Source organism: Sorex fumeus, unplaced genomic scaffold (genome assembly GCF_029834395.1).
Source record: "Sorex fumeus unplaced genomic scaffold, SorFum_2.1 ptg000006l, whole genome shotgun sequence".
Lineage (NCBI taxonomy): Eukaryota > Metazoa > Chordata > Mammalia > Eulipotyphla > Soricidae > Sorex > Sorex fumeus.
Window position 1 is genome coordinate 27602589 of NW_026606063.1, and position 22901 is coordinate 27625489.

The 22901-nt window shown below is 45.2% G+C and overlaps 1 protein-coding gene across 1 annotated transcript in view; it reads right to left on the minus strand.

Annotated features, from left to right (window-relative positions):
• Positions 1–22901, minus strand: part of CPSF3 (cleavage and polyadenylation specific factor 3) — a 40163-nt gene that overhangs the window by 16553 nt on the left and 709 nt on the right. Inside the window, exons 2-11 of the mRNA XM_056124061.1 lie at positions 17734–17797; positions 16049–16146; positions 14197–14325; positions 12408–12585; positions 9436–9525; positions 8506–8656; positions 6224–6399; positions 5155–5313; positions 3087–3233; positions 648–800 (exon numbers count right to left, since the gene is read on the minus strand). Coding sequence (XP_055980036.1) covers positions 648–800; positions 3087–3233; positions 5155–5313; positions 6224–6399; positions 8506–8656; positions 9436–9525; positions 12408–12585; positions 14197–14325; positions 16049–16146; positions 17734–17797 — 1345 coding nt within the window. The remainder of the gene's footprint in view (positions 1–647; positions 801–3086; positions 3234–5154; positions 5314–6223; positions 6400–8505; positions 8657–9435; positions 9526–12407; positions 12586–14196; positions 14326–16048; positions 16147–17733; positions 17798–22901) is intronic.

Sequence of the window (22901 nt, forward strand, 5' to 3'; positions counted from 1 at the left end):
GGTGAAACGCTGGCACTGCCGGGCCCCAACAGCTTTGTATCCTCGGGCCCCTCTATCACCTGACACGTGGTTTGGCCAGGAATTGCCGCTGGGGTCCTCGACCTTCTGAGCATGCTTGGGAGGTTCTTACTCCCCCCAGTCCCCGAACCCCTCCCACAAAAGGTGTTAAGAACCAAATGGTGGGGCTGGAGCTATAGTACAGGGAGTAGGGAGTTTGCCTTGCACGTGGCCAACCCGAGTTTGATTCCCAGCATCCCATATGGTCCCCTGAGCACTGCCAGAAGTAATTCCTGAGTGCAGAGCCAGAAGTAATCCCTGTGCATTGCTGGGTGTGACCAAAGAGCAAAAATAAATAAATAAATAACAAAATGGTTTTTACTATTGTTTTGATTTTGGGGCACACCTGTGGTGCTCAGGGATCACTGGCAGGGATTAGGGCACACATGGGGTGCCACGAACTGAACCCCGAGTGAGGCAAGTGCCCTACTTGCTGTACTGTCTGGCCCAAGAATGGCATTTTTATCATATATGGAGTAGGCAGGCAGACAGCATCATTAACTACACTTACTCATCTGAGTACCAGCGGTTCATACACAGACACTTTCCTGAAGGCAAGACTGGGGTTGGATTAAAGGCCAAACCTTTACCTTGGCTAGTTTTTCTCCCCTGAAATTCAAGGTGACGGCTTCCGTGTTCCGAGGATTATGAACCTCTATGTGAACTTCATCGTTATCTTCGTATTCTCGAATCAGGGCTGCTTTCAACCTGGCCATTTCATTCTGCTCCCCGTGCACTAAAATCTACATGGAAGACATTTTCAAGAGCACAGGAAAATATTCTTAATTCAAACTACCGCTGGCTCTCATCTGAGTTACGCTTATAAACAAGTGCTGAATTTGAAGTTACTGAACTTGATCACTTTTAAGGACCAGTCAACACATTATTTCCTCAGGGCCACCCCTGGCCATGCTGGGCAGCCAGGCGGTACAGGGCATCACAGGGTCTCACATGCAAGGCATGTTCTCCACAACTTTGAACCATATCTAAAGAGACCACCTTCAATTTTTTTCTTTTTTAGTTTTGTGGTGCAACACCCGGCAGTGCTCAAGGGTTATTCCTGGCACCCGGCAGTGCTCAAGGGTTATTCCTGGCTCTAAATACCTGGCCCTCCCGTTGATCATCGATTTGCTCGAGTGGGCCCAGTAACGTCTCCATTGGAGACTTTGTTGTTACTGTGTCTGGCATATCGAATACTCTCGGTAGCTTGCCGGGCATTCTGAGAGGGGCGGAGGAATCGAACTCGGGTCGGCCATGTTGGCTGCGTGCAAGGCAAACGCCCTACCACTGTGCTATCGCTCCAGCCCTGAATACCTGGCGGGAATCAAGCCCAGGTGGACTGTGTGTGTACAAGGCGAGCACCCTCCCTGCGGTCCTAGTGGCTCTGGACATCAGCAACAATAATAAAGGGAAGAGAAGTGGGGGTGGGTAAAAAACAAATATTATGTCGCATTTTACCACCATGCACAAAATTTGGGAGGGGGAAAAGAAAATGGAAAAAACCCCAAAGAGGGCCATTGGCTCTAAGTGACTCTTCCACCTGGAAAGGTGCGTCACCTTTTTTCTTTGCGGCCATGTCCCACACGTGTCCTTCGTTTAGAAAGAGTGTGGGCTTTTTTTTTTTTTTTTACGTACTCCTTCCCCAAATTCTACCAAAATCTAACTGTTGGCCTTTTAATTACATGAAACTTAAAAACTTAAAGGTACACGCAAAAAGAGCTACATAATGTACTGCATATCTATTATTTATTTTGGGTGAGGGAGGTCTGGACCACACCCAGCAGTGTTCAGGGTTTATTTCTGGCTCGGGGGGAAATATGCAGTGCCAGGGAATGAACTGGGGTCAACCACAGGTAAGGCAAATGCCTGAGATCCCATACTTTGATCTCTAGTCCCCACTACGTGACTAGTCTTTCTTCTCACCCCAAAATTTAAATTAAGCATAAATCTTCACAATATCCCTACTAGAAATTAGTATTCCTCTGTATAAATGAGATACAGAGATGGTAGGTAACTTGCCCAGGGTTACGAAAAATAACAGAGGGAGGATTCAAACAGTCACTTTGCAACATCTGTGCTTCTGAATGGTAGGCAGTCTCGAGTAACAAAAAGAACACTGGGACTGGGGTTGGTTGATGAAGGTGATGTGAAATAAAAAACCAAAGACCACAGCTTCCTTTAAAAATAAAGCACTCGGGGGACTGGAGTGATAGCACAGCGGGTAGGGCGTTTGCCTGGCACGTGGCTGACCCGGGTTTGATTCCCAGCTTCCCATACGGTCCCCTGAGCACCGCCAGGAGTAATTCCTGAGTGCAATGCCAGGAATAACCACTGAGCATTGCTGGGTGTGACTGAAAAAGGAAAAAAAAATAAATAAAGCACTCGGTGCCAGAGAGAGTACAGTGAGTAGGGTACTTGTCTCGCACATGGCTGAAACAAGTTTCATCCCTGGCATCCTATATGGTCCCCCAAGCCCACTAGGCATGATCCCTGAGTGCAGAACCAAGGGTAAGCTCTGAGCAATGCCTAGTCTGGTTTCGCATTCCACCCCAACTCCCTGCCTAAAAAAGGCCACATGTGAGACCAGAGAGGTAGCACCGCAGGTAAGGTGCTTGCCTTGCATGCAGTTGACCTTAATTCCATCTCCAACACCACTTAAGGCCATTCAAATCCTGCCAGTAGTGATCCCCGAGCATTGCCAGGTGTGGCCCCAAAACAAACTGACAAAAAGTAAAAAGCTACTTTAGTAGAAGATGGTGCACAGGCTGGAGAGATAGTACAGCGGGAAGGGTGCTTGCCTTGTACACGGATGATCCAGCTTCAATCTTGCGCACCCCATATGGTCTCCAGGGCCTATCAGGAATAATTCCTGAGCGCAGAGCGAGGAATAACCTCTGAGCATCACCGGACGTGGGCTCCCAAATCCCCCTCCCACCCCCATAACAGAAGATGGTATCTGATATGCATTTTGGCTGCTGCAAAGCTCCTTCCCCCACCCCCATTAATGCTATGATCAAATCCAGACTGACCACATGAGGCGGTTTCAAAGCACGAATAAATTCACTGGTTTGCTGGTAATCTGTGTGAGCAGAGAAAGAAATGTAATCAACGGACATTTTCAATGGTAACTTCTGTCCAGACATGGTCGTAATTTCTTCAGGCTCAGACATGATATGCTGTTAAAAACAAAGAAGAAAAAAACAAAAACTAATAATAACAAACAATGCAATTAGAGATGGCGCATTTTTATTTATTTATTTATTTATTTATTTATTTATTTTTTTGCTTTTTGAGTCACACGTGGCGATGAACAGAGGTTACTCCTGGCTCTGCCCTCAGGAATCACTCCTGGTGGTGCTCAGGGGACCATATGGGATGCTGGGAATCGAACCTGGGTCGGCCGTGTGTAAGGCAAATGCCCTACCCGCAGTGCTATTGCTCCAGCCCCAAGAGATGGCGCATTTTTTTTAAAAAAACTATTTTTATGCAGCTCTCAATTCTTATGTCATATTTAGGATTGTTAGCCAAACAAATTGTATTAATACAGCTGACAGAGTAGATACCAAATACTTATTTTCTGGATCAAGGAAATATTTAGGCAGCAAAGTAAGCACACTAGCCAATACTGAATGAGCAGTCACAATTATAGCGTGACAATTTTAAATTGGTTTTGGGCCGCACCCGGTGGTGGTCAGGGGCTACTCCTGGCTTGTGCGGCAGGGCTGGTTCCTGCAGTGTCCGGGGGACTCTGTAGAGGCAGATCCTGCAGGTAAAGTACACACATTGGCCTTTGAACTATTTCACCAGCCCCCTCAAATTTTTTAAACAGGGGCCTTACCAGTGGCGACAAGGGGTCTGGTAGCTTAGACGGCTCAGTGTTTGGGCCCAGTCACACAGTGCAACTTGGGCCCGGAGGTGCTGGGGACTATTAGGGCTACACTTGGGGGTGCCTGGGAGATCATGTGGAGCTGGGGCCTGAGCTCCAGGCCTGGTGTGAGCGAATAATCGCTCCATCCGTTTGAGCTATCTCCCAGCCAGAAAACTACAAATCTTGGGATTAGAAAGGCAAACAAGGAATCCCAACTATTCTCTTGCTCTGGGAAAAAAAAAAAAAATCACTTTTCAAATAGCAGGATTTGCAGCTTTCATCTGAGATTTATTTTAAATTTATAGCCACTGTCAAAAATATTTACAGAGTAAGGTAATAAAAAACTGTCAAGGCACAAAATCATTAGCACATTAAAAAAATAAAAGCTGTCACTTAAAGATAAGAGAATGTGAGATGCTTGATGCTGAGAAATTGCCTCGACAGTTTCTGTACACTGATGTCTATGGTACTTAGTTAGTGTTAACTCAGCCATTTTTAACACCAGGAGGGTAGAAGTCCCCCGAGCAAGCTTTCATGAGGTTACTTATGACTGTACTTATGGATAAAGCGCATCCTTAGCTGAGGGTACCCATGTGCTGCTCTCAACTAGGCACCTTTCTATACACACATATAAACTGCCGGCAACTGCTGCTCAAACTCCCTGTGCCTACTGATGTCCTGCATTAATTCCTACAATATGCATCTTCTCCCCAGCTCCAGTGAGCCATTTTCATTCTTATTAAAAATAAATCAAAACTTGGGGCTGGAGTGATAGCACAGCAGGTAGGGCGTTTGCCTTGCATGTGGCCAACCCGGGTTCGATTCCCAGCATCCCCACCACCAGGGGTAATTCCTGAGTGCAGGGCCAGGAGTGACCCCTGTGCATTGTCGGGTTTGACCCAAAAAGCCAAAAAAAAAAAAAAATCAAAACTTGTTTTATTTAAAGAATGATTTTATTTTCTTAAAAACTTTTGGGCCATACCCGGTGATGCTAAGAGCTCCCTCCTGGCTCTGCGCTCGGGGATCCCTTCTGGAGGTGCAGGGGGGGTGGGGGGGGAGACCAACCATATGGAGGGCTGGGGACCAAACCTGGGTCCTCCGCGTGCGAGGTGAACGTTCTCCCTGCTGCGCTATCGCTCTGACCCCTAAGAACTATTTCAGTGGGAGAAGGCGTGTGGCTGCTGTCCCCTGGGCCACCCTTCTGGGCGAGGCAGTGGCCAATGACTGACCTTGGCGAGGGTGCCCTCCACACAGTAGCCTGCGATGATGACGCCGTTCCTCTTGTCGGTGCACCAGCTCTCGAAGAGCTCTCTGGAGAGGCCGCTTTGCATCATGCCCGGGGAGGCCATCACCACACTGGGGCCAATGTCGTCAAAATGATCCATGCTCTGGAGGGAAAGGAGGGCGAGGGTGGACAGAGGTTTAACTGTGGAGAGCACCGAAAGGTCAAAAGGCCAGCCATACCACCAAAAGGGCCGTGGCAGAACCAGTAAACCTTTTTGATTTATTCAGCTGCTGTACTAACTCTCTGACACCAGAACACTGACTTTTTAACTTTATTTTTTGATCTGGGTCCAAAAAAACCTAGCTGTGCTCAGAGGTTACTCTTGGCTGCTCTGCACTCAGGAATTACTTCTGGCGGGGCTCAGGGGACCATATGGGATGCCGGGGATCGAACCTGGGTCAGCCACATGCAAAGCAAGCACCCCACCTGCTATTTCTCCAGCCCCAAGAATACTGTATTTTTTAGTTAAAGAAAAGTCAGACTTTATTGAATATCTAGATAAGTTAATATATCTCTCTTAATGGAGAATTTGCAGTACCAATCAAAAACATGAGACTTGAGCAAGAACAGAAAAAGAAGTAGGGGCCTGTAGAATAGTACAGCAGAAAGGGCATTTGCCTTGCACATGACCAACCTGGGTTTAATCCTTAGGTTCCCTGAGCTCTACAGGAATGACCCCTGAGTGCAGGAGCAACCCCTGAACACTGTTGGGTGTGGCCCCCCCCCAAAAAAAACAAACAAAAAACCAACATGCAATACAAGATATTTTTCTCATCAGGACTTTGGATTGTAGAAGAAATGCAAGTAGCGTAGTATTGAGAATGTATGGAGACCTGGAACAAATGAAAAAGTTGTCAAGTGAGAAAGAATACCAGTTGCCTGATTTTGATTTCTGGTGAACGATGCCAGCCGATTCTTTCAGCGAGGATTCAGTCACAGAATCAACTAAAGACACCAACTACTAATGGGTCAGTGTTTAACCCGTCCCTTCCCCTTCTTCTACAAGCACGCACCTTGAGGTTACTAATGTGTTTGAAAACAAAGGGATTATTGATGTTGATCTGTTTGCGGATTTTGTCGTTCATGGCATTGACGTAAGTCTGGTACACTGCCATACACTTCTTGGCCAGGGATGATGCATAGTATATTGGAATATCGTGGAGTTCCGGGTGATTCTGCCAGTACTCATCTAGAGAGATTTGACAAGAAAAAAAAAATCCAATAAACGACACAGATAACTAACTGAAAACTTCAGACAACTTGGGGCTGGAGACATAGCAGAGGGGTTAAAATTCTTGCCTTGCCCACAGCTGACCCTAGTTAAATCTTCAGCACTGCATACGGTCCTCTGAGCACCATCAGGAGTGACGCCTGAGCACAGAGCCCAGAGTGATGACTGAGCTCTGCTGCATATGGTTCCCCCACAAATAAATAATTCAGAAAACTTAGAAATAAAGACATATACTTATATTTTCAGGAATTCTAGAAAAATTAGCCTGGTGCTTATCATTATAAAACCAAAATTTTGTGATCATAGTCCAAAGAGGTCATGGTCACGGTCCTCCCATTGTTCATCGATTTGCTCGAGTGGGCCCAGTAACGTTTCCATCGTGAGACTTATTGTTACTGTGTTTGCCATATTGAATACATCATGGGGAGCTTGCCAGGCTTTGCCGTGCAGGCGAGATACTCTCAGTAGCTTGCCGGGCTCTCCGAGAGGGGTGGAGGAATGGAACCCGGCTCGGCCAGGTCTGCTGCGTGCAAGGCAAATGCCCTACTGCTGTGCTATCGCTCCAGCCCAGTCCAAAGAGGTAAAGATTTAAAAAAAATTATTTGGGAGCAGTTTATACTGAAAAATGTTTGTTTTTTGGTTTGTGGGCCACACCTGGCGGTGTTCAGGATGCCTGGCTCTGCATTCAGGGATCACTCCTGGGGGGGTTCCAGGGACCATATGGACTGTTGGGGATCGAACCTGGGTCAACACGTGCAACAAGAGACCCCCATGAGCTATACTATTTCTCTAGTCTCATGGATCATCTTCCTGAGGGGTGTCACATCTGGTGGTGCTCAAGGATCTCTCTGACATTACTAGGCGGACCATATGCCGGGGATGGAACCAGGGTCAGCCAAGTGCAAGGCAAGTACCTTAACCCCTCCCTGAACTATGTCCAGTCCCTAAGAATCAATCTCTGTGTGTGTGGCACTCCACCCACTACATGCCCGAGTCACTTCCTATCCACCCACTCCCCGCTAATCTGGTGCTCACAGTTTGAACTCCAGTACCCAGAGTTTGTTATTGGTAGATGTTGTCTATATCCTCACTTTGTTTCACTGAACACCCTGGGCGAATTAGAACATCCAGTGTTTGTTCTGAAACCCTGGCTTATTTCACTCAGCACGAAACCCTCCAATTCCTCCAAATTGCAGCAAACTATTATTTCATTTTTTTCTTGTGGCTGCAAAGTATTTAATTGTGCATCTATACCACGATTTCGTAAACATTTTATTTTGGCTTTTTTTGCCCACACCCATCGGTGTTTCAACGACCATATATGATGCTGGGATGGAACTGGGTGGTCGAGTGCTGGGCAAGTGCTTTGACCCCTGAACTCTCTCTCTGAGCCACCACAACGTCTGTATTCATCTGTTGTTAGATTTTGGCTTGTTTTCACCCTAGATCTCTACTTTCCTGGTTCATTTAACATACTGTGTGTGAAAGGAGGTGGTTATTCACCTATAATGTCGTTGGGTTTTTTCCTGTGACATTTACTGATGGGGTATTTCTTTAAAAACACCGAAACGACTGAATTTTTTTACTGATGATCATTTCTGTATCTCCTTAATTTTCCCAGAACACTTCTGGGACAGTCTATTTTTAAAGTTTCAAGTTCTGGCTGTCAAGATTTCTGATGCTAATGGCGACTAGAACAGTGAGTAATTTCCATTCCCAGATGCAGCGCACCAGTCACTGATCCTCTGGGCTCTTACTGGTACAACGGTCCCTGATAGTTACACACTGAAACCTCAGTTCTGAAAGGCAGAATGACCTCCCCATGGCCACACAATCACCCGAATATAATGGAAAACCATGGTAGTGTCTCAAAAGGAGAAAGGAAGAGAGGAGGAGGAGGAAGAAGAGAAAGAGAAAGAGAGAGAGAGAGAGAAGAGTAAAAGAGGGAGGGAGGAAAAGAGTGAGGGAGGGAGAGAGGGAGGGACGGAGGGGGAGCGAGAGTGAGAGGAAGAGAGAGCAAGTGAGAACGAGAGAGCGCTAGCGTGAGAGCGAGTGCGCACTTACCTAAAATCAGAAGCAGCTCCTGAGCCCTCCCAAGGGCGAAGACAGGGATGAGCCCTCTGCCTCCCCTGTTTACAATATCATGGACCGTGTTACAGAATCTCGCTTCTCTCTCTTCACGCTTCTCATGGATATGGGTCCCGTAAGTAGATTCCTAAGAAGCACATTCGAAGCGGGAGAGGAAGACTGATGATTCCCAAAGAAAAGCCCCATGAAATGCAGAGGCGCTGTGATGCAACTCACAATGAATACAACCGCTGGCTCGAACCCATCTATATAATGTCACACGGACGCATTACAATTTGGATTTGGCTAAGTAGTAAGAATGTTTTAAAAAGTGGATATTCGGAAATAACTCAAAAAAATGTATCATCTGGGAGGCCAGAGGGATACAGCGGGTTGGGCACTTGCCCTGCACGTATCTGACCCAGGGCTGATCTCCAGCACCTAGCCAAAGGTACTTGCTATTCCTACATACATCACAGGCCCTAAAGTTCGCTCAGTCCTCAGAGCTCACTGTCACCAAAACACATTTAGAATTTGCTCCTCACCAAGTCCCCCGCGCCCAAACTTCTTTGCACTTAATGACTCTGTAAGACTTAAACTCGTAGGCAGACTTGAAAAACATATAAAATTAGGAGGTGCCATCAGTCAAGGCAGCCAAGGCTGTGCGATCACAATGTTTCTATACAACCCAGGAATCACATGAATCTGGGCAGTTTAACCTCAGCACAAATCTGACACTGGATAGAGTTAATACAGAATAACTGGCAGAGTATTATACAGAGAAGCCAAAAGATGAAACTTTTAACTTTTACTAAAATATCTGAGAACATTTATGACTATGAGATGGTATTCCTTCTCTGTAGGAAAACAGTTTATGCTTTCATTACACACAGTAATGTAGTACTTACACAGTACAGTAGTACTTACGATAATAAGAATATCAGGTTTAATATTGGGAATTTCAGCTGCCATTAAGTGTCTATCTTCTTGTCTTGAGAAATCACCTGTATATAGAAGCTGTGAAAAAGATAAAACCGGAAAGTTAGGATTTTGGAAGGCTTCATTCTACTAGTAAATAAATGTAACACAAGAAATCTTATATGGGGGCTGGAGAGATAGTACAGCAGGTAGGACGCTTGCCTTGCACGTGGCCGACCCGGGCTCGATTCTCAGCATCGCATATGGTCCCCTGAGCACTGCCAGGAGTTAACTCCTGAGTGCAGAGCCAGGAGTAACCCCTGTGCATCACCGGGTGTGACCCAAAAAGCAAAAAAAAAAAAAAAAAAAAGAAATCTTATATGAAGCTCAACAGAAAAGGGGGTCTGCAAGCCAATGACATTTAGACACAATCCTGTGTCTACTTCAAAGTTGCAATTTAGTCTAGTGACAACGTATTCACTCTTTAAATAATTTAGTCTAACTAATGGGAATAACAAACTCCCAGAACACTCCCACAAAAATGTGTCAATAAACTTGAGAGATACCCTCAACACCTCAGAGAGAAAGGGTATGACAGGAAAGAGACCTAGTGAGATCTCTGAGACAATGATCCGGTACACAGATAAACTCACAGGAAGGAGAGACAGTTCCATGGGTGAAGCTCTGAGTTCAATCCCTGGCACTGCCCGAGTCCCCAAAGCACCCTGGAAACAAGACTCCAGCACAGACTAGAAAGTGGCCCCTAGAACCACTAGGCTTGAGCCTCCCAAACACATAGTGGGGTGCAGTGGAAGGGTTGCGTAGAATTTCAAGTGGAAATTTTGATCTGTATTTGTGCTCTTTCCAGCTTATTTCTGGGTCTTTGAGCAAATAAAAAATAAATGACATTACATAGTATAACTCAACAGATTCACGGTATCACTGTCATCCTGTTGTCCATCGAGTTGCTCGAGTAGGCGCCAGTAACGTCTCCATTCGCCCCAGACCCGAGATTTTAGCAGCCTCTCCTTACTCGTCCTTCCCAATGGTGCCATACTGGAGTCTCTTTCAGGGTCAGGAGATTGAGACCCGTTATTGTTACTGTTTTTGGCATGTCAAATACTCCTCGGGTAGCTTGCCAGGCGGGCAGGATACTCTTGGTAGCTTGCCAGGCTCTCTGAGAGGCATATATATACATATATATATATACATATATATGTATATATATATGTGTATGTATATATATTTCCCTCTATGATTTGTTGCCTACTGTGGTAGGGAGTATCTTATGATGTGTCCAGGAATATGTTCACTCATATGTGAGGCTTGGCCCGAGCGTGTGGACAGCGTCCTGGAGCATGGCAGCGGTTGGGTAGTGGAGGTAGGCTGCTGGGGCTGGGTCCCTTGAGGTGGGGAGGGCTCTCACCCGCCCCCCTCTGAGGCACCCCAAGAGGAAACAGCCTGGGGCGGAGTCCCAACAGATTAATGTTATCAAATTTTTGAGTGATATTACACTAGTTAACAGAATCATTCATCATTAGAATCACCTAAAAAAATGAAGGGCTGGAGCGATAGCACAGCGGTAGGGCGTTTGCCTTGTGCACAGCCAGCCTGGCCGCCCGGCCGAGCCGGGTTCGATTCCACCACCCCTCTCGGAAAGCCCGGCAAAGCTTGGCAAGCTACCTGTGACGTACTGAATATGCCAAACATAGTAACAAGTCTCACGATGGAGATGTTACTGGGTCCGCTCGAGCAAATCGATGAACAATGGGAGGATGTGACAGTGAATTCAAAAAAATGAAAGATGTCACACCCACAGTTTTTGATTCAGTGAGTACTTGGAAAAAAAAGATGTTGCTTTTTTGGGTTTTTTTTTTGGGCCACACGTTGTTCAGGGCTTCTTCCTAACTCTATGCTCAGAGGTTACTCCAGGAGAGGCTCAGAGCAACACACGGCGTCCTTGGGGTCAAACCCAGGTCAGCTGTGTGTAAGCCCTACATGCTGTACTATCCCTCCAGCCCCTACATTTTTCTTTATTATTATTGTTGTTGTTTCATCACTTTCTCTAATGAGTAATTTTTAATAAGCTTCACAGTGATTCTAACGTGCTTCCAGAGGAAGAACGGCTTAGTACCTATTAGTCTTAAAATCTATTTGCCCACCTACATTTTCACAAGTTTTCCACTGGTCTTTTTTTAATAAAAAAATCAAGAATGATTGGAAAGATAATCTCTGATTAACCACCTCTATTCATGCAGTTTTATGTTTTAATGAGAATCAGGTGGAGTCATAATTCTTCCTCCCTCCCTCCTTCCCTCTCTCTTCTTCCTTCTTTCCTTTCTTTCTTCCTTCCCTCCCTCCTTTCCTTCCTGTTTTCCCTCCCTTCCTTCCTTCTTTCCCCCCTCCCTCCTTTCTCTCTGTTTTTGGGCTACATCTTGCAGTACTCTGGGCTCTTCCTGGTACTGCTCAGAGAGTTAAGCCTTGGGCAAGTGCTACCTCTCCAACCCTCCTCTTCCTTTTCTAAAGCACAGTGAAAAAGAATTAATTTTATAATGGTATGAAGGAAATTTACATTTTTGAGATGCTTATTTTACTTTTCTCTAACTTAATTAAGAAGAATTGCACATTGAGGATTGAACTATGATACTTAAGTGAAAGAAAAAAAAAATCAATCAAATGCCACCTTATTTCAGCGTTTTTTTTTTTTTTTTTTTGCTTTTGGGGTCACTCCCAGCGATGATCAGGGGTTACTCCTGGCTCTGCACTCAGGAATTACCCCTGGCAGTGCTCAGGGGACCATATGGGATGCTGGGAATTGAACCCAGGTTGGCCATGTGCAAGGCAAACGCTCTACCCACTGTGCTATTGCTCCAGCCCCGTTTCAGAGTTTTGATACAAGCATGAAGAACTCTCTAGTCCTCATGGGTAGCAGAAGCTCTATGGTGGATTCCGGTGGAGAGAAACTGACAGAGCCCAAGTACCTTTACGCCTGCGATCTCGATCATGAACATGGCAGCGCCGAGAACGTGCCCCGCGTGGTAACACCAAAACTTGATTCCTGCGACTTCTTTAACTTCATGAAAGTTGATGGTTTCAATTTTGTCCATGCTTTCCTCCAAATCTGTCTCCGTATATAGCATGTCATCTGCTGATATGTTACTAAATTTTCAAAGAGATCAACAAAAAGAATTATGGGTAGGACATTTTTAACAGCCTTTGAACTTAAATAATTGATCTGCAGGGGCCAGAGTGATACTATGGTGGCCTCTTGCCTCACACGTGGCTGTCTTGAGTTCAATCTCTGGCACCCTATTTGGTTCCCTGAACTCTGCCAGGAGTGATCCCGAGTGCAGAGACAGGAATAAACCCAGAGTACCACTGGGTGAGAACCAAAAACAGAAGAGGAAAAAAGCATCTGTGATAGTATAATCATGAAGCTATTTATTTAAAAATTATACTGTATATATTATGCAATCATGCAAATTTATATATGTTCCCCTTTTGGGATTATAATTAAAATGTTCAATGTGTGTAGCTACAAAGCTTGATGATGCTCAATGTATTAAGGCAAAATACTCTTTGGGACATTACTTCTCAACCTTTGCTTCTGATCTCGACATTTCTGAGAAACTCACTAACATACTGTCCCATAGATGACACTATTCTTACAATGGAATAAAAAAAAATTTTTTTTTGGGGGGGGGGGAGTCTCGCATAACTGTTTTCCTGAAAATAAAGCCAATATACTTTATAAAAAGTGGGGGCAGGAAAGACAGTGATTAAAAAAATCTCTTTGTGCTTGGTTGCATCACCCATAAATGAGACTCAGTAGACAAAGGTGATAAGAAGATTAAACAGGTTAATATGAAGAGTTGAGGACATGGTGTTGTTTATGTTTTTGTTCGGTTTTGGGCCAGAGCTAGCAAAGCTTAGGGGTTACTCCTACCTCTGTACTCAGGAATCATTCCTGGCAGTGCTCAGGGGACCACAGAGGGGGCCAGGGATCAAATCAGGATCAGCCGCATGCAAGGCAAATGCCTTACCCACAGTAGTACCATTCCAGCCTCAAACATGGTGTTATGTAAGGATGAACACCGTAACTGTTAACAAGAATATTCCCATTCTTTGTTATACGTTGAAGTATAAACTTTTGAAGGGTAACACTTTATGCTGTAGGAATCATGAAAATGACTCAAAACTTTTAAGCAAAGAAACAAGATTTTCCTTCTGCAACTGAACTTTAATAAAATTCTGAAATTCTATATACAGAATACTGTTATTGTATCTTACAACTCATTTTAGTCACCATGATTTTAAAGTGTGAAAACTACATGAAGGTTTCAAGGTCAGGGCTCGGGTATGGGAGCGCTCAGAGGCCTTTGTGTCTCCTGGCAAGTGGGTTTTGTTCCTGATGCTGGCCATGACCTTGGTGCCTCTGCTGTCCCCTCCCAGCGCCATATGCAATTTCCAGCCAGGCATGTGTGAGCACCGTGACAGCAAAAAGGCACGTGGTGAGCATCCCTACTACAGTGTGTGAACACAGGCATGTGTATGATCCCTAGTCACTGCAACAACAATAACAACAAGAGATCAGAAAGATAAAGGCTGGGTACATAATGGTATGCTAGGAACTGTGATGAGGTGACCTCATCATGAGAGCTGTCAGTGAAAGCAGAGCCTCATTTCAAAACACAAAAGGTACCTCTCTTGCTCATCTGCATTATGGATAATTAATTTTAAAAAATGTATAAATGGAAAAAAGTAACTTACCTAACTTTGACATAATCTGAGAGAAGCCATCTATAAATAGCTTTCGTGGCGTGAGTCATAAATGTTCTTCCTTTGAAACTTGTCTTTTGTAGAAACCAGGGCAAAGCTCCACAGTGATCCAAATGGAAACTTAGAAATAAAGAGTCCATCAATTCTTCAAATTATTGTCCACCATATTCTTTATGCAATGAAACAATCAGTGTAGAGAGACATCACAGCATGCCAGCCATTTCAACACCATGGGTAGTTATGGGCAGGGGAAAGAATAATGCATTCAGGGCTGGTAAAAAGCATTTAAAAAAAAAATACTAGAGAGTGAAGAACATATCCAAACCCACTCTTGGCAACCAGAGTTAGAGTAAGCAATTTAGTGATTGAAAGCCGAATATGTCACCGTTTAAAAATCACGTTCTGGGGCTGGAGAGATAGCACAGCGGGTAGGGCATTTGCCTTGCATGCGGCCGACCCGGGTTCGATTCCCAGCATCCCATATGGTCCCCTGAGCACCGCCAGGAGTAATTCCTGAGTGCAGAGCCAGGAATAACCCCTGTGCATCGCCAGGTGTGACCCAAAAAGCAAAAAAATAAAAATAAAAATAAAAATAAAAATCACGTTCTGGGGCTGGAGCGATAGCACAGCAGGTAGGGCGTTTGCCTTGCACGCGGCCGACCCGGGTTCGATTCCCAGCATCCCATATGGTCCCCTGAGCACCGCCAGGGGTAATTCCTGAGCACAGAGCCAGGAGTGACCCCTGTGCATTGCCGGGTGTGACCCAAAACGCAAAATAAATAAGTAAAAATAAAAATCACGTTCCTATAAAAGGATGTGACAAATTAGTGACCCCAAAGAGATACTGCGGGGAAGAATAGATTCTTGGTATCAAGTTTTACAACTACCTAAGTTTTACACTATTGTTTTCCAATCTATGCTTCACAATAAATCTTTATACTAGACATAACCCAAGTTTTACAATATCCAAGCGATAGCACAGCGGGTAGGGCGTTCGCCTTACAAGCGGCCAACATGGCCCACCCGAGTTCGATTCCTCCGCCCCTCTCGGAGAGCCCGGCAAGCTACCGAGAGTATTGGATATGCCAGACACAGTAACAACAAAGTCTCCAATGGAGACGTTACTGGGTCCGCTCGAGCAAATCGACGATCAACGGGAGGGCCTTTACCTTTACCTTTACACTATCCTATCTCCTCCTTATTCTACAGGTAGGGAAGGAAACTTCTCTACCCTGGGATAATACAGAGTATGTCTTAGATGTTTGAAACATACAGGACCACTATGACAATGATAGTGGGAAGTGGTCACTCTGGACGAGAACTGGGTTCTGAGAGGATGTAAAATGACATGTGTGATACCCGTTCAGGAATATAAACCACAGTGCCTGTCACTGTCACTGTCCTCCCATTGTTCATCAATTTGCTTGAGCGGGCCCAGTAATGTCTCCACTGTGACAACTGTTACTGTGTTTGGCATATCGAATACGTCACGGGTAGCTTGCCAGGCTTTGTCGTGCAGGCAAGATACTCTTGGTAGCTTGCCGGGCTCTCCGAGAGGGATGGAGCAATCGAACTTGGGTCAGCCATGTTGGCCACTTGGGAAACTGGGAAGTTAGTGGACACTGGTGAAGGGATGGGTGCTCCAACACTATATGTTTGAAACTCAACCATGAGCAACTTTGTATCTCACGGTGACAATTATTTAAAAAAAAAAACAAAAACAAACCCCAAAGGATGCTTGAAATATGCTTCCTAGTAGAAAATATTATTTACAGCAAAATCCTTGAAAAATAGTGTTGTTAATAAAGACAAAACAAACAAATAAAAAAACCCCAAAACTTACTGACTAATGAGAAGAAGATCAATTTCGGCTGGATCAATTAAATCAATGTAAGGAAGAGCATCCATTCCTTCCAGGCCAGGGTGAATCCCACAGTCCAGCTGCAAGACGGCAAGATCAGACTGCAATCTCACACACTATTTATGAAAACTCATGCAATGAGGCTGGAGCAACAGGACACTGGATAGGGCATTTGCCGTGCACACGACTAACCTGGGTTCTATCCCTGGTACCAGGAATAAGCACTGAGCACGACTGGGTATAACCCAAAACAATTTCATTCAACAAACTAGAAACACTTGTAACTGAGATATTTGAAATAGACCCATTAACACCTAATCAAAGTTAGCTAGAATTTAGAATGAACTTAAAATATATTTTTTCTCCATCTTTACTTTTCAGTTTTCATTCTTGGTGGTACTCAAGGCTTACTTCTGGCTGTGCTCATGAATCACTCCTGGTGGGGCTCCTGGGATTGAACTGGGGTTAATTATATGCAAGGCATACACCTAACCCTGTTGTGTCTCATTGCTGCCCACCTTTTCTTCAAGTTTGGGAGCCACATCTGACAGTGCTCAGGGGCTATTCCTGTCCCTGTGCTTAGGGTTAGCTCCAGGAAATGCCTAGGGTGCATGCAATGCTGGGACTGCTCAGTCTCCAAGCATGCAAAACTTACATTCCATGGGTGGGGCTAGAGCAATAGCACAGTGGGTACTGCGCTTGCCTTGGCCAGGTTTGACACTCTATGGCTCACTCTATGGTTCTGGGAGCCCTATCAAGAGTGATCCCTGGGGCTGGAGTGATAGTACAGCAGGTAGGGTGTTTGCTGTGCATGAGGCCGACTCGGGCTTGATTCTCAGCATCCCATATGGTCCCCTGAGCAACACTAGGAGTGATTCCTGAGTGCAGAGCCAGAGTAACCCCTGAGCATCGCCGGGTGTTACCCAAAAAAGCAAAAAAAAAAAAAAAAAAAAAAGAAAGAAAGAGTGATCCCTGAGCACAGAGTCAAACTTGCAATCAAGCCACCTCTGGGCCTGGAATACAATTCTTATTTCACATGACCAGTATGTCATTAACAATTCTAACATCCCGAAGAACAATTTAAATGGACAGAGGGGCTGAAACGATAGTACAGAAGGTAGGGTGTTTGCCTTGCATGCGACTAACCAGGGCTCGGTGTCCGGCATCTCATATGGTCCCCTGAGTATTGCCAGGAGTAATTCCTGTGTTCAGAGCCAGGAGTAACCCCTGATCATTGTTGGGTATGACCCAAAAAGCAAAACAAATGAATTTTTTTTTAAAAAAAAGACAGAATAGTAAGTGTCCTGTACTACGACCCCAGTCCATCTTCACTTTTTACACTAATACTTGAGAATAGTCAAAAAAAAAAAAGAGGAGGGGGCCAGGGAGATAGCTTCAAAGGTCTAGTATGCATGCTTTATTCAATCCCTGTCACTGCATGGTCCTCTACTATGCATGAAATAGCCACCGAGCACTGACAGTTGTAACCCCAACCCAAAACAATCAACAGAAAAACAGGCAAAAATTGAAACAAGAAAACAAGCAAATATTGAAAGCAGAGGCTATATTTACCAACTATAAACTTTTTCTGGGAGCTAAGTAGAAACCAGGAAAAACCTAACTACTAAAGACCCAAATTGTTAATTTGACTACAAAGTGATAGTTACCATTATTTTTCTTCCCTTGAACTCCAGGATAATACATGATCTTCCTACTTCTTGTCCAGCTCCACTGTAAACATTCAAGGGAAGAAATAAAAATGATTCAAAAGCAATCTAAGTTAAATCTAATGCATTCAAATTTTTCACAACTTCCAATGATGCCAGCATTCATTTGACAGAGAAGGGTTTCACAAAATTACCAAGACTGAGAAGAGCACATCCTTGAGTTAAAAGATGAAAAGTGACTTTTTGGAATTTCAGAAGTTTGGGATTTAATAAAAGTTCAGAGAAGATGGCACGGATTTTGAAGAGCTCAAAGATCAACTTTCTGTTTTGGTTAAATTATAGTGTACTTAAAACAAACCATCACTTACATGGATTGTTTAATAACACATTGAGCATCAGCACTTAATTTTGCCGTAAATTTAAAATCTTGTAAAATCCTTTCCTTTTCAGGCCAGAGAGGAGTTAGGTCTGGTGCCCCTTGCCCGGGTTCTACCCTGGCACTGCATATGGTCTCCAAACACTTCCAGGAGTCATCCTTGAACACAGTCAAAGTAATGCCTGAGCACTGCTGGCTGAGGTGCAAACCCCTAGTTCCTCTGGGAGTGGGGACCCCCAAGAATAAAAATTCTTTTGTTTTCTTTTGAGCTTGACACACATTTGCCAAATAGGTTAAATAAATACTTATTTAAACTTGCAAATCTCAGTTCCTTTAACTTCTATCATTCCACTATATTTGATAACAAGTACTTAATTTCCCTTATAAGTGAACAAAACAGTCTTATTTCCAGTGACTATCCAACACCCTCGAAGCCCAATCTCCTAATTTTCAATTCCCTTCCCTTCTCTGACAGCCCCTTCCAACCATCTAGGTCATGATCATTCGTTAAACTTTCAGCTCCTTTTATCCACCGAGCCCTACGCAAAGCACTCAGCACCCAAGGATTCTGACCATAAGGCACTCAGGGCCCGCTTATTAGGAGACAGACACAAGTGGGCTGTATCCCTATGCCGAGACCCTACCTCAGACCAGGATAAAGAAAACCCCACCACCAAGAGGCTGCAGGAGTCTCTGGTGTTCCATCTTAACCAGCCCACGGTGCAGATACTACGTTTTCTGGTTCCCACAGCAACCATTCCCAACCTGGGCACCTTTGCTAACCATTTTCTTCACGTAAGGCATCGGCCTTCATCTGCACTTGCCACTTTTCCTCAAGGCCACTTACCTTCCCACTCATGTCTTGTCTCTTCCCTTTTCTCTGATGACTCCAGACCCTTTGGGCATCAAGTTCACTTTCCCCCCAGTTCTCTACTTTCCAGTACTTTCTCCCAACTCTGCGTTATCAGTTCCCGAGCTTCCTACACTTCATCATCAGAACTGAAATGTGCTACAATCGTTCTCCCCCTAAATCAAATGTCTCAACCCTAAATTCTAGTCTTCTATAACCACACACGCGCTCTGCCTCCGCTCAATTTGCTGCTCTCTGCCAACCCGTGTCTGTGTGGAGCTGCTTCCTGTGGCTGTGTGCGGTCAGTGCCTGTTCTCCTGCTATCCACTGGCCGCCTGACTGTGCTCTTGCCCTCTTGGGACCCTTCTCTCTCACCTTCTCCATCTTCATGCTCTTGGCCTGTTTCCTGCACTGCACTGCCTCTGCTCACCCTTCACACACCGATGGCCCAAGGAATCTTTCCTCAAACCTCCTCTCAGTTTTGCGACCTTTTCTCATGTTTCCAACTTGCCAATGACTTCCAAGACTGTACCTGTAGCCCAGAGAGTTGTGCACCCCAGGCCTCTCACATGCACCTGGCATAATGATGGATCACCTGGCACATCTCACAGGTACCCTGGGTTCAAATATCCGAGGCTGCAGATAGGACATCAAAGAAGGCAGGCACTTGCCTAGCAAATGGCCGACCCCAGTTTGATTCCCCAGCACCACATATGGTCCCCAACTCACCAGGAGTGATTCCTGAGTGCAGAGCCGGGAGTAAGCCCTGAGCACAGTCGGATGTGACTCCAAACCTTCCCCCCACCCCCACCCCCTAAAAAGCTGTCAAATATGCTCAACTCATTTCTCACTTGGGTCCTTTGTACAACTCTGCTTTCTTTCTGGAACGTGCCGCCCTCAGATTCTGATAAGATGGACTTTTTGTGTCATCTTGGAAAAGACACCACCTTCTCAGAGGCCTCCTTCATGTGCCTTCCAGAATGTTCTAACATAAGACTTTTTTTCTGCATGAAATCACTAACTACCTCATTTGTGGCCGGCTCCTCACTATTAAAATTAAAATTCCGTAAGGGCAGAACAATGTGATATTTGTTCATTGCGGTGTAGCTAAATACGTACTGAGTCAAAACTCTCAAATTATGAATATGCCTTAGATAAGACTTGCTAAGTGAAAGTCAGTCACAAAAGGTTTCATATTGTATGGTACTTGATATAAAAAGTGTCCAGAGGTTGGAAAGGGGTTAAGACGCATGCCTTGCATGCGGCTTACCCCAGTTTGATTCCTGGTACCATACATCTCAGGATGCAGCCCTGGGGAACCCCAACACCACTGGACTGGCCTGGACAGTGCTCAGCAGTGTCTAGCAAACTGCATCTTCAGGCCCTTGCACTGAACAGTACACTAGATTGGTGAAAAATCGCATGGAGGGTCCTGACTTCAAACAGTCCAGGACAGAGGTCAGAGCGATAGCATAGCGGAGAGGGTGTTTGCCTTGCACATGGCCCAGCCGGGTTTGATCCCTGGCATCCCATAGCACCACCTGAATACCACCAGAAGTAAGCCCTGAGTATCACTGGGTGTGATTTCCCCCCCACCCCCCAATTCTTTTTTTAAATGTCCTGGATAGGTAAATCTGTATGACGGAAAATGGGTTAACAGTTTTCTATGGTTGGGAATTTGGGGCAAAGGAAAGTATAACAGCTAATGGGTACAGGGTTCCTTTTCTGCAAGAATAATAAAACTGGAATTAGTGGCATGGTTTACAACTCTGTACTCCAGAACATAATTCAAAGGACCAGAGCGCGGCTTTGCATGCCAGAGCCGAGTCTGCTCCTGGGCACTGCAGAACTCCCTAAGCCCTGACAGGTTTGGCCCCCAAACCAAAACCCCAGGGGGCCAGAGCAGTGGTACAGCCGATAGGGCATTTACTTTGCATGGAGTCAACACGGGGTTCAATTCCCGGTACCCCATATGGCCCCTTGAAAACTGGAGTGATTCCCCAAACGCAGAGCCAGGAGTAAGCAAACCAAACCAAAAGAACTGGCCTCCCCATAAGATATGCAAAATCCTATCACTTTAAATGAACTGTATGTGAACTGTATCACTACAAGGCTGTTTCATAAGACAACAAAACTCCAAAATTAACTCCAGATCTGTCCTATCTCCTCTAGTTCTCTCAAAAAGCACCCAAAGAATCGGAGTTACTGAAATTAAACTCCTTTCTACAGTTTAACACATTGTCCCTTCAGACACATCTAATGAGTTACAAACCTCTAAATAGTTCTCTTCCTGGGGTCAAAGAGATAGCACAGAGATTAAGGCGCTTGTCTTGCATGTGACCAACCCTGGTTTGATCCCCTGTACTGCAGATGGATCCCCAAGCACCATAGGGTATGGCCCCAAAACTGCACTGTAGCACCGTCCTCCTCCTGTTGTTCATCGATTTGCTCGAGAGGGCACAAGTAGTGTCACAACAAATTGTGAGACCTGTTACTGTTTTTGGCATATCAAATATGTCACAGGGAGCTTGCCAGGCTTTGCCATGCGGGTAAGATACTCTCAGTAGCTTGCTGGGCTCTCCAAGAGGCACAGAGCAATCGAACCCCGGTCAACTATGTACAAGGGAAACACCCTATCTGCTGTGCTATTGCTCCAGCCTGGCCCCCAAACTTAAAAAAAAAAAAAAAGGTCACTTCTTCCCTCTCTCAAATCCATTTTTTTTTTCAGCCTGTTACTGCCATTTTCACTCATTCCAATCACTTTTTACCTGCCGTCCTCCATTTAATCTGCCCTTCTACTCACCTATTATACTTTTGCTTGGAAAGATCTATGACACTCCTAAAAGATAATCACCACATCCCATCTTATTCAAAACTCTATTGGGGGGCTGGAGTGACAGCACAGTGGGTAGGGTGTTTGCCTTGCACACGACCAACTCGGGTTCGATTCCCAGCATCCCAGATGGTCCCCCAAGCACTGCCAGGAGTAATTCCTGAGTGCAGAGCCAGGAGTAACCCCTAAGCATCACTGGGTGTGACCCAAAAAGCCAAAAAAAAAAAAATCCCCAAGAAACTCTGTTGGCTTCCAATAATTGGTAGGTGAAAGAAATAAACTCCAGAGTCCTTCAGAAAGTGAACCCCTAAAGCTCTGAGTCATATTTAGTTAGAGGGACAAGAAGACTGGTCACACCGTGTCTCCACTCTCGTTCTCATATGCATCACCTCCTCTGCCTAGAGCATCCTTGACCTGACTTTCATTCCTATAGCTTCTCAGGACTTGGCTCACATCCTGGGCTTTCCAGTGCAGGAGAGCACAAGCTCTTCTCCATCTGCAAGACTCCCTTTTCCATGCTTGTACACACACTGTGCATGGCCTCCCCATTCTTAAAATAGGGGCCACCTACTGAGTACCTGTGGCCTCAAAATTGAAGTCACAGACACCATCTCCATGTGAGGGAACAGGGTCAGCGAGACCGCTGTGCAGCGAGGGACAGCGTAGGATTTTAGGGCGGAATTCATGATGTCCCTGTACTCCAAACTCTCCCTCAGTGACTTTTCACTGTGCCCTGCAAACCCCTGCAACCCCCTCCACAAAGGTGAGTTCAATCAACTTCCCTGTCTTCCTGTATCCCCAGTGCCCACGCCTGTTGTGTATGCTGGTCACAGGAAGAGAGCACAGATGTGGGCTAAAATAAGTGAGAAAAGAGTATTATGGCGTCTGGAGCTGCTCAGCGAGTCCTAACTGAATCCATATACCAGGTGCTACTCTACCCTCGAATAAAAAGGGCACATTCGCCTGGCCACTAGACAGTCACCAATATTTAAAGATGGTTTACTGTATTAGACCAGTTACTAGATAACTCATATCAAAAGTTCCCATTCTAAGCAGCACTGCAGAGCTGTAGAGGCTTCTCTAGCAAAAGATCAGATTTCTCACAAGCA